The sequence below is a fragment of the Bos indicus genome, chromosome 21 (assembly GCF_029378745.1).
Source record: "Bos indicus isolate NIAB-ARS_2022 breed Sahiwal x Tharparkar chromosome 21, NIAB-ARS_B.indTharparkar_mat_pri_1.0, whole genome shotgun sequence".
Classification (NCBI taxonomy): domain Eukaryota; kingdom Metazoa; phylum Chordata; class Mammalia; order Artiodactyla; family Bovidae; genus Bos; species Bos indicus.
In genome coordinates this window covers 46001969-46022829 of record NC_091780.1, presented here as the reverse complement: position 1 = coordinate 46022829, position 20861 = coordinate 46001969, and the positions used below count along the sequence as shown (strand labels likewise).

The 20861-nt window shown below is 34.7% G+C and overlaps 1 protein-coding gene across 7 annotated transcripts in view; it reads left to right on the top strand.

The window, feature by feature from the left end:
• The window catches only part of RALGAPA1 (Ral GTPase activating protein catalytic subunit alpha 1), a 210700-nt gene that overhangs the window by 137918 nt on the left and 51921 nt on the right, over positions 1-20861 (top strand). For all 7 annotated transcript variants that reach the window (XM_019983417.2, XM_019983419.2, XM_070775459.1 and 4 more), the window contains 3 exons: positions 4505-5369; positions 8048-8119; positions 19778-19901. In XM_019983417.2, coding sequence (XP_019838976.2) covers positions 4505-5369; positions 8048-8119; positions 19778-19901 — 1061 coding nt within the window. The remainder of the gene's footprint in view (positions 1-4504; positions 5370-8047; positions 8120-19777; positions 19902-20861) is intronic.

The window sequence follows — 20861 nt, the reverse complement described above, 5'->3', positions numbered from 1 at the left end:
TTTAGGTATTAATATTAGCTCTTCTTCTGAAATCAGAAAGATGAAGAAAATTGAAATAAAGTAAGAGGACTGACAGAAGTATTGAGGACCCAATAGAAAGGGGAAACCACACGTTTTGGTTACATCTCTCAAAATTCAGTAAATTGGCTCTGGCAGATAGACAAGGGAACGATGGCTTTCAGAATATTGGTTTATGGTTTAATTATAGAGTCTAGGGTTGGTGAGGATTGAACTGGTGTTAGGAAATAGCTAGTAAGCTGGAAGAAAGTAGAGGTGATCCTATGAATCAGAAAGTAGATGTGGTTGGTGATAAGAAGTTTGAGCAATGATTCTCAGCCTTGGCTACATATTGCAATAGTGATATTCTGGTCCTATCCATAGAGGTTTTGATATATTGATCTGCGATTCCTCAGACTTTTAAAATGTTTCAGGTGATTAATATCCAGCCAAGGTTGAGAACTGCTGAGCTTATCAGTATGTTAGGACAGTGGTTTATTAAATGAGTTTTTAAGCAGCAGACACTCTACAGATACATTTCACAAGGAAGTCTACTTTGTAAAACTTCTTAAAGTAGTGCTACAGTAAAGATTCGGCTGACTTCTCTCCCATTCATGTCTAAGAGCCCTCTCCAAGGGCTCTACAGAACAGAATTGGAAAGTCACTAGACTAGGAGGTTGTGGTTGGAGTATAAATTAAGGAAAAGTTTGATTTTTAAAGATAGAATAGTTATAAACGATTAAAACATCTAGAATGTGGCTATGGTAATGGATTGATGATGTAAAATGCAAGTGAAGGTATAAAGTTACGTATCAAGGAAATACAGGGCTTGGGTTTTGAGTCAACCACAAATACCTAATAGTTTGTCTAGAACACATATGTACAAGTGAACTAGGAATGCAATAGAAATAATTCAGACAATAATGGATATAGGTGACTTATTTCTTTAGATTTGGCATATATAATACAGTGTTTATTTTACTTAAAAACAAAGTTAAATGAAAATATTCTTTCCTTTTTGCATTTTTAAAGGTGTAAAATGATAAAACTTGGTTCAGGGCAATATAGTATATTTCTTAAACTGTGAAATAAATAGTTTACTTAATTTTTACTTACTAAAAGGGAAGTTTTAATGTATTTCATGTAAAATTTACTGTGCCGTTAACAGTCACTGTAAAAGAAAGGTGTAAAGATTTTAAACAGATGAGCTTTATATTGATACCAAATACTCCATGGGGTACTATTCTCTAAATGTATTAAAGTTGTTCCCTTTGGACTTTCTTAAAGGTATTAAGGGCCGGATAAATGCAGAACCTTTTAGGAACAGCTGTGAGCTAACAGCAGGTGATTCTGTGGTCTGTAGTGACTACATGCTGAGGGTTTGTTTTTTTTTTTAATGTGGCAAAAATGGCTAATCATTGTGCCCTTGTCTAAGGCATGCATCATCATCTTCAAGTACTTTTTTGGCCAAAGATTTCTAAACACACAGTGTCCCTAATAAGCTCAGTATTGGACTGAACAAGTCTGATTTGAAAACTATTGGCAGGAGTAGCAGTAATTATTAAATTTACTAAAGAATAAAGCAAGATAGTGAAGTTGGCTTTTTGTCAGATGGCAGTAGTCTTATTAGCAGAAAGTCATCATTTGCAGGGTCAGAGTGAAAGAAGGCTCCAAAGGATTCATTTTGTCTTAATTATAGTTTCACCTGTACATATTATGCAAAGCTAATATTTAAAGCATTTGCCAAAATTAACTTCCTCTGCATGTTCTGTTATAGTGCAGTGAATTGCAGCAGCTTTTTATGTCTTGCTGCTTTTGTGTGCCATAATAATCTGTAATTATGGGTTTGCTGCAAATGCTTGTAGGGTTTGTTTAATCTGACCATCTGAAAAGACAACCTTGAATAGACTTATTTAAATGAATGATAGTTACCCAAAGCATTAGAAGCGCTGATATCTTCATTTTGCGTTTTCTCACAAGGCTGGTTATTTTAGAATTTCATTTTTAATTTCTAAATTAGAGAATTTCATGTTTTTTATATCTAGGTAGATATGTAGAAGATATGTACGTTCAATAGCTAATGATTCAAAATAAATCTCAGTAATCCTAACTGCCAAATTAATAAGTTGAGAGTTTTTTTTTTTTTTAATCCTTGTATATTTATAGATATGCTGAAATTAGAGAGGCAGTTTAGGAAAGAAAATGCTTTTACCAACTTCTGAAATCTAAGTTCATTTGTTAAATGTTCTCGGTGTTAGTAATTATGACATTTGTGAGCAAGCTCACTAAACTGCGTTCTCACTGTCTCTCTCCTTGAGGGGAGCATGTATAGAACAGACAGGACCTAGACTTAGGCTATTTCAGTTTTAGCGAAGGAGCTGGCTCATTCTTACAGTTTAGTTATAGGCAAGTTTGCAAAAGGAACTCATAAAACCTTTGTGACTTACAGTGCTCTAAAAATTGATTTGTATTGTTTCAGTTATATCAGGCTTTATATATGAGTTTTCAATTCATCTTTACCAAAAACCCCCATGTTATCCTTAGAGAAAAATGGAGTTTAAGAAGTTTTATGTGACTTGTCCATGATCACAGAAGAAGCCAAAGTCAGAAATTCTTCTCTTTTCTGTAGTCCATTTCTATTAAATTACATTCTTCTGCTTCTTTAGAAATGTTCTGCAAAGAAGATTCACTTCCTAAATGAGTCACCTGTTTGTCACTCAAAAGGAAGAAAGGGGAAAGAAACTTTCCTGCATAAACTTAATCATAATTTTCTGTTACTATTTAAAACATGGCTTAGTTTATTTATTTGCTTTTTCATGGCTTGGTTTAAATGAGCTTTTCCAGTTGATCTTGGCCATTTATTAATTTATGCTAAGTACTCTTTTTTGACTCTGTACACAGAAAAAAACTTTTTTGAATGCGTTGTTTCTGTATGTCAAAGTAATTTGCCAGAAGAAAAGGACAGTTTAACGAAAGAGAAAGATACTGAGATTTGAGTTGTGATAAAGATGAAAATAACACTGTCCCAGATACCTTCTGTGGCAAATCCCTGAACTTGTGAACCCATTTGTCTTCTTGTTCAAAATGAGAATTATTGGCTAGTTTATCTGTAAAGCCCCTTACAGTGTGAACACTCTTTATATTCTAAGTCATAATTAGAGAAGCAAAAGCAGACACTAGATTCAGATTACCTGTTTCTCATCATTTAGTGATATATCTTTTTGCTTTACCATAATAAGTCTTGAAAATGTAGGACTGAATTAAGATTAGTCATTTAGTTTGTTATCTAGTGTTAAAATAGCTCATTTTCAGAGCTAGCCCTAACTATAATCAAAGAACAGCTCAATGAAATTGGAACTTTTTAAGTAAATTGAAGAATGTTTATATATACATATATGTAATAAAACTTGATTGATTATGGAAGAAGATTAAAATTTTGACAGTAATATTTCCAAATCAACAAAGTCCAAGAAAATTGTTCTTTTTTATATTTGGAATAATGAAGAAGGTGTTATTTGTATTAATGGCATAGCTGGGGACTTGTTGCTTACGCTTTGGCTGTACCAAGGGGTGTCAGTTCTGGATCTTGCAGGCTGTAGCCTGGAATATATGACACTATTTCTCTCTCTTGCCTCTTTTTAAGTAATCATACCAACAATGTACAACTTAGTTCCCTTATGAACTTTCAAAAGTTGAGTTTACTCTTTTTCTTTCTCCCTTTACTCTCTTTCTGTGTTCTTTGTCTTCCTTCCACCCTCTCCTCCTTTTTCTTCTTCCTTCAGGTCCTGACATTAGGCACCTTGCCTCTTCAGGCCTCTTACTGCTATATTCTTTGAGTTTTCTGTTTTTACCATTTCCTATGTTTTGTTTTTTTTTTAAGTTACTCATATAGATGTACTCCTTACCTGTTTACTGCCTTAGAAAAATAGGCAAGCCAAAAATATTTTTCCTTTAAAGTTTCCTTGGCATATGCAGGCTACACTGACTCACTGTTTAAATTGATCCTGACTCCTGAAGTTTAGTTGAAAGATATCTTTTCTCTGACACTTTTACATCATCCATATAAGCCATAGTTAAATGACATTTAAGGCATGTTACAAACTATGTCTCTGTATCTCCTGATAAGATAAGAAACTTATCAGTTGGATTTCGTTGACTTTTTAATCTGGGAGCAAAACTATTTCACATGATTTAAAACACTTTTGAACCTTCTTTGAAGGTATGATGTACATTTAAGGGCCTCAATTTAAATTATTAATACGAATCCATAAGCAAAATTTTCAAAAAGGGCTTTCTTACAAAAATTAACAAAACTTTATCTGAGTAGTTTTCTTCTTCTTTGCCATCATTCTTGTAGTTCATATTCTACATTGAAAATATTTGCTCTAATATTTGAATGTGATTTTGATAATGTGATGGAATCCCTATTTGCTATCTGTTTCATTGTTATATGACTCTCTAGGAAGCAGCAGTATTCTCACTCACTTATATTTTTCTTTATTCCTAGTGAAAACTCAAATGCAGCAAGGATTAATCTCCATAGCTGCCCGCACTGTTATTACACATCTGGTGAATCACTTGGGCCACTATCCAATGAGTGGCGGTCCTGCTATGTTAACAAGTCAGGTGTGTGAGAATCACGACAATCATTACAGTGAAAGCACTGAACTTTCCCCGGAACTCTTCGAGAGTCCAAATATTCAGTTTTTTGTGTTAAACAATACAACCTTAGTGTCCTGTATCCAGATCAGAGCTGAAGAGAGTATACCTGGAGGAGGTTTATCTGCTGGTCTTGCATCAGCCAATTCAAATGTCAGAATTATAGTACGTGATCTTTCTGGAAAATATTCATGGGATTCTGCCATCCTGTATGGACCACCTCTTGTAAGTGGTCTATCAGAACCTACATCTCTCGTACTTTCATTGTCTCACCAAGAGAAGCCAGAAGAACCTTCTGCATCTAATGAATGCTTAGAAGATATAACAGTTAAAGATGGGATTTCCCTCCAGTTTAAAAGAAGTTTTAGAGAAACTGTACCAACTTGGGACACAATAAGAGATGAAGAAGATGTTCTTGATGAGCTTTTGCAGTATTTAGGTGTAACCAGTCCTGAATGCTTACAGAGGACTGGAGTCTCACTTAATATTCCTGCTCCACAGCCTGTGTGCATTTCTGAAAAACAGGAGAATGATGTTATTAATGCTATCCTTAAGCAGCATACAGAGGAAAAAGAATTTGTTGAGAAACACTTCAATGACTTAAACATGAAAGCTGCAGAACAAGATGAACCAACCCCTCAGAAACCTCAGTCAGCATTTTATTATTGCAGATTGCTTCTTAGTATATTGGGAATGAATTCTTGGGACAAAAGGTAAGGCTAAAGGACAGGTTTTCCCTTTTTTAAAAGAAATATTTGTCTTATTCATTTTATGATCAGCATTTTAGTCTCCATCCTTTCCCTCACTAAATTTTACCTACCAGTTAGTTCTTTGACCAATAGGCAGATCTTCTTTCTTTTTTAAGTCCACAGAGTCATAATCAGATTTCAGAGGAATAAGAAGATAATTGAATGTAATGAATTAACTCTTAACATTTTCAAAATGACTAGTATACCTATCTGACTTAGAACACATAGCTCAAATAATTGAGAAAAATCTTTTTTCCAACCTTCATGTAAGCTAATAGGAAAAACTTTTTTCTCACAACACTTCTGACACAAAATGTGTGAGTTTCTCACACCAGGCAGTTTCAACAATACCTGGAGTTACCACAGACAAGAGCTTAGACTGATGAGATTGCCCTCTACTTCAGACACCAGTTGCAAATCTAGGGAAATCAGGGGTTCCCACAACCCCCTTCTTGGGTTTGATAATTAATTATAATGACTCTTAAAACATTTACTTAGGTTTATCAGTTTATTATAAAGGACAATTAAAGGATAAAGATGAGCAGCCAGATGAAGAGATACATGGAGTAAAGTCTGGAAGGATTCCAAGTGTGGAAATTCTGGCCCTGTGGAGTTGGAGTATGCCACCCTCCCAGCACATTGAATGTCTTCAGCCAGGAAGCTCTCTGAATCCTGTTGTCAAGGGATTTTTATGGAGGTCTTACCGTGTAGGCATGATTGATTATTAACTCAATTCTCTAGTTCTTCTCTCTCCCCAGAGGCAGGGCTGAAAGTTTCAAGCTTGCTCTTTCTGGTGGTTTACCCTTTCTGGTGATGAGGCACCATCCTGAAGTTAACGAGAACACCACCAAGAGTTACCTTATTAGAACAAAATTAAAAGGAAACTCCAGAGGTTTTAGGAAGTCTGTGTAAGACTCTACTGTCACCTCCTATACTCAGGAAATTACAAGAGTTTTAGGAGCTCTGTTTGAGGAATTGGGGACACAGCCCCAGTGTATATTTCTTACTGTGTCATATAAGCCTATATTTTTTTATTTTTTAGGCAAACAGTGATATGATACTTTCTTATTTGTATCAGAGAAATTAACTCAGTATTTAGCATCAAATCACAAAATGAATTTAGATTTCATCTTTTTTAATGTTATTTAATTTTGTTTTCTTTCATACATATTGCAAAACCTCATTAAAAACTTGCAGTACACACAGAGTTTTGTAGGAAGTTAAGTAGGAGTTAAATGAAAAGGCATGAGACTTAAATCAGAAGATCCAGGTTAGAGAAACGTAAACTTTGAGCCTCCATCCACACTCTGCAGATTGAGGAAATAACTCCTACCTCACATGATGGTGAGAATTAAATTAGACAATGTATATAAAATAGTAAAACTGTACACTATACAAGTATAAGCTGTAACTGTAAACTGTACAAGTATAAGCATTATTAGCATACATTTATTTTTTAAATTTCTCTGATACTAAAAGCTGTAGGGAAGTGAAGAAATGTTTTTATATGTATAATATATTGTTTTTGTTCAATTTATAGTAGGGCAGCTCAGATATAACTGGATGAATAAATCTTAAAGTAATTCAAACGTATGTGAAGCACTGAATTGGAATTCTACTTTCTTACCTAGTGTTTATAATCTAATTTGGTTTAAATACTTCCATTTATTAAAAGAGTATATCCTCTGCCTTATGGGAAAGCAAGATTATATCAGGAACACAATTTGGTATGTCCAGTACAGGTAATTGCTACTAATTTAAATCTCTTCTACTCTCTTTTCGGAGAAGGCAATGGCACCCCACTCCAGTGCTCTTGCCTGAAAAATCCCATGGACAGAGGAGCCTGGTAGGCTGAAGTCCATGGGGTCGCTAAGAGTCAGATATGACTGGGTGACTTCACTTTCACTTTTCACTTTCATGCATTGGAGAAGGAAATGGCAACCCACTCCAGTGTTCTTGCCTGGAGAATCCCAGGGACGGGGGAGCCTGGTGAGCTGCTGTCTGTGGGGTCGCACAGAGTTGGACACGACTGAAGCAACTTAGCAGCAGCAGCAGCAGCTACTCTCTTTTGCTGTGCAATGGCCCATGTATTGTTTCTTGAGGAAAAAAAGGGAAGCTCTATTTTACTTTCATGAATGTAATTTATACATATTCAGCACCTATTTTATGTATTTGGTAAAATTTACACACTGCTTTGTAATGTAAAAAATACATATAATGTAAAACAAGAAAGAAATTCCACCTGGATTACACATCCCTATCTGGTAAAGAGTTAGATTTTGTGAAATATTTCTCATGAAGGACAACTTTCTCACACATTTTTATGAAACTCTTGAGAAGGAACCTACAAAGTGCTTTTATCTATTTTTCTGAATATGAGTTTGGGAAACTCACAGCATCTGCAGGGAGACAATTACATGGTCAAGAGATAATGATCCACAAGCAGAAATGTATGAGGGACTCAGTAGAAATAATGACATATATTCTTTACATTTTTTTTAGGGTCTTTTCTCCTGTGTGTTAGAAGTATGAAAAGGCAAGAAAAGTGTAAGAATTGTATGAGTAGAGTGGAAAGTATTTCCAGAACTGTCATGTCATTCACTGCAAAGATGATGAAAATGTTTATAAATCTCTCTATTTAGGAGGAGTTTTCATCTCCTGAAGAAAAATGAAAAACTACTTAGAGAACTTAGGAACTTGGACTCAAGACAGTGGTAAGTCGTTGAGAAATTTTCAAGTCTATATATAGCGCCTCAGCTGTTTCTATTCATAATGTGAATAATAATGTATTGAATTATAAATTTCTGAACACAAACTTTTTTCACTTATACATATCTTAGAAATAATAAGCATTTAAAAAAATGTACAGCTACATTTAAATGTTTGGTATCTTTGGATTATTTGTATCTTTTTATATACTTCAGAATCATCTTTTGAGTTGAATAAATCTGATGGAACCTATAAAATGTCCTTTAGTTTCCCCATACTTAGATATTCCCTTTTGATGATAAGAGGCCAAAGTGAAATGACTGGTGTATGTGTATAAGCTAGTAGCTACAAAAATATTAATGAAGAAGATGGAGATAGTTTGTTATATTGCTATAAACCTGATTTCTTTTTAAGACCTAGGATACATACCCATTTTTATATGGCTTTTGGTGTGAAAACCTTGTTATATCACTATTTTAATAATCTCTATATTCCTGGTGTATCTGGATGAGATTTCCTGGGAAATTCATACTAGAAACTACAAAATATTACTTAACTGAAATTCCCATACGGTCAACTTACATATATGTACTACTTTCCTTTTTAGGTTCATAAAAATAAAATTTATGAATAGGTGCTTTTTGGCAGTATAACTAGAAAAACATTAGTAAAGCAACACTTTGGATGTTACCATTATTAAGAATGCTTATATTTCTGAAATTTGAAATCCACATCCTTAACATTCACATTTCTTCACTGTCTCAGCATCTTACTTGAGTGGTGTTTTATACTTCTGTGTCTACAGTTTTTGCTTTTCATGTTCTCCCAGTTTACCCACCCACCACTGATTCCACTTGCCTGCCTGTCAAGCAGATTCACATATTGTTAACCATTTTTAAAACGCCTTCTCTTACAACTTCAAAACTGTTAAGTTTATAGATATAGATATATATTTCTATAACCAGTTCTTTAATCAGAATCATTCTTAACATCCCCTTTCTCTACTCCTAGGCAGCAGTACATTACTAGAGAAAATTATCAGACCAACATGATACAGGAAGTTACTGTAGATTCATGCATCTTTACTTTGACAATGCTATCTCTGTTATTTGGCATATTTTTTATCCCTTGTTCACTTTTATAATACTTTACTTCTTAAACTAATTATTATAAACCATTTCTTTGTTCCTCAAGCTGTCAGTATAATCAAAAGTCACTCTGTATTCTGACCATTGAGAAGCTAGTGTGTAACAAGCCATTCACCCTGCCATCACTATTCGGTAGGAATGCAAAGATGATTCAGACCATTCCAACATCAAACACACATACCTTACATCTTCTTTTTTTAAATTTCTCTGTATTGAGCCATCTTCTCTTGCTCGTTTTCTTTGTCAGAAAAGCACTTTTTTTCTTTCTATGCTTCTGCTTCCTACCTTCTTAGTCTGCTCTAGGATCTTCAGAAAGTTATTCCTTCTTTATCTTGTATTTCTACTTCTCTTGCTCTAAGCTTGTTTGTTATATGTTTAAAACAAAACTTTCCTCAGTTTTTATCCTTTCAAGCTATAGTACATCCCTTTCATGTTTTTACTACCAGATTTATAAAAAAATATAGTTTTTATTCATTTCCAGTCATTCTTGTTTTTCCTTGTTTTTAGCATTCCTCATAATAATTATTTAAAATAATGTATGATTTCTTTGGCTATTACAGAAAATAGAAAAATAACACTATTGTTATTCATAAAACTATTGTTAACATTTCTTTATGTATTTTAGTCTATCTTTTTGATAGACATATTTATCATTTTTGTTTTACAAAATTGGAATCATAGTAATATGTAGTAAGTTATGTCTTTAAAAAAACTATATTGTAAGTATTTTTTTCAACCATTTTGATATTCTTAAATATATTTTTATGGCACCAAGTTATATGAATTTTTGACATGAGTTTTTATTTCTTCCCCTATGGTAGATTCCTAGAAATAGAATTCTTAGGTCAAGCAAAAGAACTTATTTCAGGCCATATATATTATAAAATTGCTTTCCAGTAAGTACTGATTTCTAATCCCACCAACATTGTGTAACTGCAGCCTATTCAGCACAAGATACTAATCACATTTTCTTAATTTTTATAATTTGAGGGGCAGATCATGGTATCTTATTAATGTATAGTTTTTAAATACTAGTAAACTTAATATTTTTCATATATTTCTAAAAAATTTTTGATGTTTCCAAATTCCTCTTTAGGAATTTTATTAATTATAAGAGCTCTTTTACATGTGTATATGTCTTAAGGATTAATTTTTGTGTTTATTGTGGGAGTTCTTCTAATTCAGTTTTCAACATCTTTAGGTTGCTTAACATACAGGTTTTTCATTTTTATGTAGTAATTATTATCTCTCAATCTTCTTTTTAATTTCTGTATTTGTGCTTAGAGAGTTCTGTCTTAAAATCTGTCTTAATAGTTATGTTTCCTTCTAGGTTTCTAAATATTTATATTAATTTTTTATCCCATCTGGAATGTATTTTGATTTATGGAATGAGAAATGGAACCACATTGAATGTTGGAAAATAGTCTATTTCTATAATTTGTTATAGAATTTGTTAAAGACCATATGTTTCCCATTGACTTGATATCATCTTTATCAAATATTAAGCTGTTTTAAAGCTATCTGTTTATTGCTATTAATTTGTCAATTTTCTGGAGATGTTACTGTTTATTACAGCTCTATAATTTAGTATTTGATAGGATCAGTCTTCTTCCTCATTTCATCCAAACACATTCTTCTTTTTGTAGATGTTCTTACCTGTTTTTTCTTCCAGAGTTTTGTTAGAATTATGATGTTATTTTCCAGGGGGAAAAAATCCCATTGATATTTTGATTGGATTTGCAATAAAACTTTCCTGTGGAAAGAGGAAATACCCTTATTATCATCATTCTTCCCATTCTGGCTCAGAGAGTAAAGCGTCTGCCTACAATGCGGGAGACCTGGGTTCGATCCCTGGGTCGGGAAGATCCCCTGGAGAAGGAAATGACAACCCACTCCATTACTCTTTCCTGGAAAATGCCATGGACTGAGAACCCTGGTAGGCTGCAGTCCATGGGGTCGCAAAGAGTCCGACACGACTGAGCAACTTCACTTTCACTTTCCCATTCATAATCATAGAGTGTTTTTTTATTTGTTCTGAGACCTGGACATTACTCTTAGGGATATATTTTACTTTTGTGTTGCATATTCTGAGTAGAATCTTTCCCCTCACTCTTTTTCTATCCAAATACCTTAATGAATTCTCTTATTGATTTGATTTTATTTTTTGCCATTACCAAATCAGGAATTTATTTATTTTAATATAAATTTATTTATTGTAGTTGGAGGCTAATTACTTCTCAGTATTGTAGTGGTTTTGCCATACATTGACATGAATCTGCCAGAGGTGTACATGTGTTCCCCATCCTGAACCCCCCTCCCACCACCCTCCCCATTCCATCCCTCTTGGTCATCCCAGTGCACCCTGGGATGACTCTTATTGATTTTAAACATTTTATAGTTGTCTCACTCTTAGGATTTGTTAAGGTGTGTAATCATTTTCTGCAAATCACCTCCTTTCAAAAAGTAATGACAAAAAAAAGGTTATGCTTTCTTTTGCTTATATCATCATGTCTTATTGCACTGACTGAAACTTTCACTACAGTTTTAAATAGCTATAGGAAGACTGGTCATCCCTGTCTTTTCTACTTTTAATAGAAATGATTCTTCTATTTAATCCTTAAGTAAAATATTGGTTATTAGTTTGAAATAGATTATTTTTATCATGCTGAAAAAGTAGCTTGTTTCCTATGAAATTTCATAATGAACAGGTGTTAAATGTTGTGGGAATCCTTTTCAGCATCAATTTAAGTTTTCATATGTTTTTATTTATTTTGCATTCAGCCTTTGCTTTCTTACCTATTCGATACATATTAATTAGATTGTTTATATTAAATAATTATTGAATTCTTGGGATAAACCTTCCTAGGTCCTATGACTTCTTGCTGGGTTAAATTTACTACAATTTCATATTTAATTAGGGCATGGTTCATCTGTTAGAATATTTTAGTTTAATTTTTGTGTGTTCTCATATTTTTAAAATTAATGTTACAGCCAGATTCATAAAATGAATATTCAGTTCAGTTCAGTTGCTCAGTCATGTCTGACTCTTTGCAACCCCATGAACCACAGCACGCCAGGCCTCCCTTTCCATCACCAACTCCCAGAATTCATGCAAACTCAGGCCCATTGAGTCAGTTATGCCACCCAACCATCACATCCTCTGTCGTCCCCTTCTCCTCCCACCTTTAATCTTTCCCAGCATCAAGGTCTTTTCAGATGAGTCAGTTCTTCGCATCAGGTGACCAAAGTATTGGAGTTTCAGCTTCAACATCAGTCCTTCCAAGAACGCTCAGGACTGATCTCCTTTAGGATGGACTGGATCTCCTTGCAGTCCAAGGGACTCTCAAGAGTCTTCTCCAACACCACAGTTCAAAAGCATCAACTCTTCAGCACTCAGCTTTCTTTATAGTCTAACTCTCACATCCATACATGACTACTGGAAAAACCATAACCCTGACTAGATGGACCTTTATTGGCAAAGTAATGTCTCTGCTTTTTAATATGCTGTCTAGGTTGGTCATAACTTTCCTTCCAAGGAATAAGCGTCTTTTAATTTCATGGCTGCAGTCACCATCTGCAGTGATTTTGGAGCCCCCCCAAAATAAAGTCTGACACTGTTTCCCCATCTATTTGCCATGAAGTGATGGGACCAGATGCCATGAACTTAGTTTTCTGAATGTTGAGCTTTAAGCCAACTTTTTCACTCTCCTCTTTCACTTTCATCAAGAGGCTCTTTAGTTCTTCGCTTTCTGCCATAAGGGTGGTATCATCTGCATATCTGAGGTTATTGATATTTCTCCCAGCAATCTTGATTCCAGCTTGTGCTTATTCCAGCCCAGTGTTTCTCCTGATGTACTCTGCATATAAGTTAAATAAGCAGAATGACAATATACAGCCTTGACATACTCCTTTTCCTATTTGGAACCCGTCTGTTGTTCCGTGTCCAGTTCTAACTGTTGCTTCCTGACCTGCATACATATTTTTCAGGCAGATCAGGTGGTCTGGTATCCCCATCTCTCTCAGAATTTTCCACAGTTTATTTTGGTCCACACAGTTAAAGGCTTTGGCATAGTCAATAAAGCAGAAATAGATGTTTTTCTGGAACTCTTTTCTTTTTTTGATGATCCAGCAGGTGTTGGCAATTTGATCTCTGGTTCCTCTGCCTTTTCTAAAACCAGCTTGAACATCTGGAAGTTCACGGTTCATGTATTGCTGAAGCCTGTCTTGGAGAATTTTGAGCATTACTTTACTAGTGTGTGAGATGAGTGCAATTGTGCGGTACTCTGAGCATTCATTGGGATTGCCTTTCTTTGGTATTGGAATGAAAACTGACCTTTTCCTGTCCTGTGGCTACTGCTGAGTTTTCCAAATTTGCTGACATATTGAGTGCAGCACTTTTACAACATCATCTTTCAGGATGTGAAATAGCTCAACTGGAATTCCATCACCTCCACTAGCTTTGTAGTGATGCTTCCTAAGGCCCACTTGACTTCCCATTCCAGGATGTCTGGCTCTAGGTGAGTGATCACACCATCGTGATTATCTTGGTTGTGAAGATCTTTTTTGTACAGTTCTTCTGTGTATTCTTGCCACCTCTTCTTAATATCTTCTGCTTCTGTCAGGTCCATACCATTCCTGTCCTTTACTCAGCCCATCTTTGCATGAAATGTTCCCTTAGTATCTCTAATTTTCCTGAAGAGATCTCTAGTCTTTCCCATTCTATTGTTTTCCTCTATGTCTTTGACCTGATCACGGAGGAAGGCTTTATCTTTCCTAGCTATTCTTTGTGCATTCAGATAGGTATATCTTTCCTTTTCTCCTTTGCTTTTCACTTCTCTTCTTTTCACAGCTATTTGTAAGGCCTCTTCAACCAGCCATTTTGCTTTTTTGCATTTCTTTTTCTTGGGGATGGTCTTGATCCCCGTCTCCTGTACAGTGTCACAAACCTCCATCTATAGTTCATCAAGCACTCTGTCTATCAGATCTAGTCCCTTAAATCTATTTCTCACTTCCACAGTATAAATTGTAAGGGATTTAATTTAGGTCATACCTGAATGGTCTACTGGGTTTTCCCTCCTTTCTTCAGTTTAAGTCTGAATTTGGCAATAAGGAGTTCATGATCTGAGCCACAGTCAGTTCCTGGTCTTGTTTTTGCTGACTGTATAGAGCTTCTCCATCTTTGGCTGCAAAGAATATAATCAATCTGATTTCCGTGTTGACCATCTGGTGATGTCCATGTGTAGAGTCTTCCCTTGTGTTGTTGGAAGAGGGTGTTTGCTATGACCAGTGTGTTCTCTTGGCAAAACTCTATTAACCTTTGCCCTGCTTCATTCTGTACTCCCAAGGCCAAATTGGCCTGTTACTCCAGGTGTTTCTTGACTTCCTACTTTTGCATTCCAGTCCCCTGTAATGAAAAGAACATCATCTTTGGGTGTTAGTTCTAAAAGGTCTTGTAGGTCTTCATAGACCCGTTCAACTTCAGCTTCTTCAGTGTTACTGGTCAGGGCACAGTCTTGGATTACCTTGATATTGAATGGTTTGCCTTGGAAACGAACAGATATCATTCTGTTGTTTTTGAGATTGCATCCAAGTACTGCATTTCGGACTCTTTTGTTAACTGTGATGGCTGCTCCATTTCTTCTAAAGGGTTTCTTGCTCACAGTAGTTGATATTATGGTCATATGAGTTAAATTCACCCATTCCAGTCCATTTTCGTTTGCTGATTCCTAAAATGTCGATGTTCACTCTTGCCATCTCCTGTTTGACTGCTTCCAATTTGCCTTGATTCATGGACCAACATTCCAGGTTCTTATGCAATATTTCTCTTTATAGCATTGGACCTTGCTTCTATCACCAGTCACATCCATAACTGAGTGTTGTTTTTGCTTTGGCTCCATCCCTTCATTCTTTCTGGAGTTATTTCTCCACTGATCTCCAGTAGCATATTGGGCACCTGCTGACTTGGGGAGTTCATCTTTCAATGTCCTCTCTCTCTTTGCCTTTTCATACTGTTCATGGGGTTTCTCAAGGCGAGAATACTGAAGTGGTATGCCATTCCCTTCTCCACATTTTGTCAGAACTCTCCACCATGACCCATGGGTCGCCCTACATGGCATGGCTTAGTTTCATTGAGTTAGACAAGGCTGTGGTCCATGTGATTAGATTGGTTAGTTTTCTTTGATTGTGGGTAACACATAGTTACTGCTATATTAACTGAATTTTATGTTAGAGTTCACTCTTGGCATTGTGTATTGTATGAGATAATGAAATTTAACAAATGTATAGTGACACATGTACACCATTCGGGCTCAGCAGTTAAGAATCCACCTTCAATGCAGGAGACACAAGAGTTGTGGGTGGGATGATCACCTGGAGGAGGGCATGTCAGCCCACTCCAATATTCTTGCCTGGAGAATCCCATGGACAGAGGAGCCTGATGGGCTATAGTCCATGTGGTCGCAAAAGAGTCAGACACAAATGAAGCGACTGAGGGCACATACCCCATTACAATATAATACAGAATAGTTTCTGCCCTAACAACCTCATGAGTATTATATCCCCTAAAAATTCAATACTGTCGTCTGTTCTCTCTCTCTCTTTTTTTTTCTACCATGTGTCTGTTCTGTCTTTAAATGTTCTTTTACCCTGGCTTCAAAAGTCATGTTAAAATTACTTTGTTTTAAAATAAAATTTTTATTTTTTTCCTTAGTGACTTCCCAGTGCCTGATCAGATTCTTTAGAACTCAGACCATACCAGCCAATCTCGGCTATTCATGGTTACTTTACATTACCTTATGCCTTTCTGTTTCTTGGCTGCTGCTAAACTACTTCCATTCTCATATATAGCTGGAGTGTATGGAGGACATCTTCACTGAGACAGCATAGATTCTCTTTTTGATATTATATGCCAAATGAACACATGACATTTATTTTGCTTTTTTATAAGAATTAAATAATGAAACCAGTTCCCTTTCTTCTGACATAATGGGTTCAAGTAAAACTTCATTATAATTATGCGATAGATAGTAAGACAACTTTGAGCTTCTTCTTAAGCCAAGAATCTGGAAACAAACCTGATTATTTGTCTCCAGGATTAGGAAGAAAGAAAATGAAAAGATACTTTCTTTATAGTCTTATCTCTTCAACCATTTATATATCCTCTCTTTTCTTTGACTAGATTAACTCATTCCTATTCTGCATGGTTGAACTACCATATTTTTAAATTTCAAATCTCAATTATTTTTATCATTCTTTCTATTGCAATGTATATATAAGGAATCAAGAGTGCTTGTAACTTAGCATATTTCACTTTTAATTTTCCAATAGTAAGCTCATAATATTTTGCCAGTACTGGACCTATAGAATATTTGTGCCTACAAGTTCACTGAACTCATTTTTTTGTAAAATTTTTTACTTCATTCACTGTTGTGGTACCTAATAATTTAATGGCAATCTGATATGTACCAAGCATTTTAGTAGAAGTAGTAAGTAGAAAAACAAGAAATGGTGAAAAATTAACATCTGACTTTAAAGGGCAGGTAAAGTCTCCTTCACATTAGAGGCCTGCAGTCCATGGAGTTGCAAAGAGTCAGACACGACTGGGTGACCAAACAACAAGCTCTACTTTTACAAATTTTAGAAAGAGCATAGATAATATAAAGTGATTCCTCCTTTACTTTGGCATTTTAAAGATTTATTTTCTAAATTTTCCTATTTGGCACATGTATTTCTCTTTTTGACTTAGTAATAGGTGAACATTTCTATATAACTCTGCTCAACTTTATTAATTGTGATTTATGAGTTCTAGCTGATAGCCCTTTACCTGGAATATTGAGAACACTGAGAGGTCCCCTTTCTGCCAGGATCAGAATTTACACATACTTCCAACTTAAATTTACTTCATACTTCCAACTTTAACATCTTTCTTGAGATGTAATTCACATACCATAAGGTTCACTGAAAGTGTACATGTTTTTAGTATATTCATAGACAGCTCTCAGAGCAATTTTAGAGTATTTGCTTCAAAAAGAAACATTGTTCCCATTACTAGTCATTCTCCATTACCCCTGAACACTACCCCCTACTCACCAGCTGTAGACATTTATCTACTTTCTTTCTCTATAGATTTGCCTATTCTGGATATTTAATATAATAGGAATCAAACATATGTGGTCTTTTGTGAGGGCTTTTTAGCACTGTGTTCTCAGAATTCATCTATGTTGCAGCATATGTCAACACTTCATTTCTTCTTACCCCTGAATAATATTCATTTGTGAATAGACTGCATTTTGTTTATTCATTCATAAATTAATGGACATTTGCGTTAGTTTCACTTCTTGGCTGTTACGAATAATCCTGCTATAAACATTCATGTCGTTATTTACATGGACATTTTATAGTTCTGTGAACTTTTTAATAAGATTTTTATCATTTTATACCATGTATTTAGGGTCTGTAATGCTTTTTAATTTTTGTATATGTTGTGAGGTAAGATTCCAACTTTATTCTTTTGCATTTCAGATATCCAGTTCCCTCAGGACTATTTGTTGAAAATACTAATTTTTTTCTCCCATTGAATTGGCTTGGTATTGTTGCAGAAAGCCTTTTTTGTCCATTAAAAAATGATACAAATGTTTATATTTTATAGCAGCACTATTCATAACAGTTGAGAAGTGAAACTAACGCAAATATCCAACAACTTATGAATGAATAAACAAAATGTACATTTACAAATGCAGTATTATTCAGGGATAAGAAGAAATGCTGAGCAACATAGATGAATTTTGCGAACACTGTGCTAAAAATGCTGTCACAAAAGACCACATATATATGTCTCTGCTATAGTAATACCATGGGCTTCCCTGGTGGCTCAGATAGTAAAGAATCTGCCTGCATTGCAGGAGACCCAGGTTCGATCCTTGGGTTGGGAAGATCCCCTGGAGAAAGGAATGGCTGCCTACTCCAGTATTCTTGCCTGGAGAATTCCAGGGCAGAGGCACCTAGCAGGCTACAGTCCAGGGAGTCACAAAGAGTTGGCCAGGAATGATCTACTTTCACTTCCATGATAGTACCACGGTCCATTGATTGCTATAGTTTTGTAGCAGGCTTAAAGGCTGGGAATTATGAGTCCTCTGACTTCATTCTTCTTTTTCAAGATTATTTTGACTATTTGGAATTTTTGCATTTTCTTGTGAATTTTAGAATTGGCTTATCAACTTCTACAAAAAAAAGGGAAGCTAGGATTTTGGTAAAAGTTGTATTAAATTTATAATCAATTTGGTAAATATTATAATAAGTTTCTGAGTCCATGAATATGGGATTTTTTTAAAGATCTTTACTTTTCTTCAACAACATTTTGTGGCTTTCAGAGTATTTAAGTTTTGTACTTTTGTTAGTATAAAATATTTTTGTTAAGCATTTTTATTATTGTGTATTTTTGATGCTATTATAAAAGAAATGGCTTTCTTTGTTTTTGGATTGTTCATTGTTAGTTTATAAAAGTACAGTTGGTTTTTTGTATGTTGATACTATGTCCTAAATCCTTTCTGAAGTCATTTACTAGCTCTAATAGCTTTTTAGTCTTTATTGCTTGTACCATTCAGATATGGGAATGGGGACAGACAAGTGGGGAGTAAGGAGACTTGTCAGATTAATGACATACATACACAGAATGGAAAAAATAATCCCTTGTACCCAAACCAACCCCCATCTCACCCTAAGACTTCTCTCTGAACTACCTATAACATTTTTATTTAAAAGTCTAATATAGCAACATCAGCCCTTTTGCTTACTGTTTGCATAGCATCTTTTTCCATTTCTTTTACTTTCTACTTTGTGTCTTTGAATCAGAAGTACATTGGTAGTTGTTGTTTGCTTGAGTCGTTTATTGTTACCTTGGAAACCCAAATTTCATACAACAAGTTTGCTAGGAGCATTTTTAATTTTAGGGAGAACTAAAACTAAAATGTCTCAGAAGTTGTCAGTTATTTCATAAAGTTTTATAGTATTTATGTATGAATTTCTTACAAGTAATTTGGAGAAATGGATCATTTCTTATTCATCTCTTTACTCCTACTTAGCTTTAGTTCTAAAACACAGTCCCTCTGACTCTGGGATTCAGCTACATTGTACACCAGGCAGCTCCTCAGATGCTTTGTGTATTCACACCTATGTGTCTTTCCTGATACCTTCTCTTCTTCATCTGTCAAATCTTAGTTACCTTTACCGAACTTAATATTACCTTCTCTTTTAAATTTCTGTCTAATTTCTCAGTCAAAAGTAATCATGCTTTTCTCCTGTTCAAATCACAATTTTGTAACTTTCAGGATTTTTTACTTATAGTTACTTACAATTTAAGTAACTATAGTAATCTAAGTAATTTATAGTTACTTATAATCTACTCTCTGTAGATTATAAGGTTTAATTCATTTTCATCTTTTTTATTGCTCCATATTTAGAAGTTTATTATTGGATAAATGAATGATTAAATGAATGGTGAAATTTTTTGTTTTATAGCCGAGAGACACACAAAATTGCAGTATTTTATGTTGCTGAAGGACAAGAAGACAAACATTCCATTCTCACCAATACAGGAGGAAGTCAAGCATATGAAGATTTTGTAGCTGGTCTTGGTTGGGAGGTATTGTTTTTAAATTATATAAATATCATTTTATTTCTATTTGGAAGCAGCAGTTTTCTTTTTCCTTTTAGTTTACTTTAGAAGCATTATTTTAGGAGACTCAGCAACTTAACAATGGATTTGTTATTGTTTCTGCCTTATGTCTCATCTACAAAGACAGCAGCAATTGGGACTTAGGAAATCTTTTGACTGTTTTATCATATAATATATTGTCAGAGTGTGCTAAACTCATAGACTTAAAAGATCCAGATTTTCCTCATAATTATGACCATTAGACTAGTGATCTTAAAATGAACATATAAATATTCTAGGACTGTCCCAAGGATTCTAACTAACCATGTTGGCATGGTTAGTTATGAGGAGATAAGTTTCTAATCCTCAACTTAACTAAAATTAATGTGTGAGAACCCTTCTACCAGTCTCTTGCCTCTCATTTTCTGTTCTTCATCTTTGTTAAAGTATACCTCTCACTCACCTGAGGCCTACATTGCCCTCTAAGGTTTGGTACCCAAAAAAGAGACAGTTCATTCAAGAGGGCATGTTCCTGAGAGAGAGTATCTCCAATCACAAAGTAGAAAATATTGGAAGGTGCTGCACTCTGTGTCATGCTAGCAACCAATTCATGTCAAGGTTCCTGAACCAATTTGTCTGTGTTAATAATTATAGCTGGGAAGTGAGGTGTTTGTAATAGATCTGAATTAGTATGTTTATTTAAATTGTAAAATGGTGAGGCAGACATGTTCTAAGAGAAAATGAACTTGATGTGGCTGATTGATTTGTCATTAATAGCAGACATTTTATATATATTGGATCAGCAAAATTTGTGCTCTGAGATTTGATGAATATACATATATATGCATCATATTTTAAAATTTTAATTCATATTTAAAATATATATAAATGGAGGAACCCACTTTTAGAATTTTTATTTTTAATTTATTCATTGTTGGTTGTGCTGTC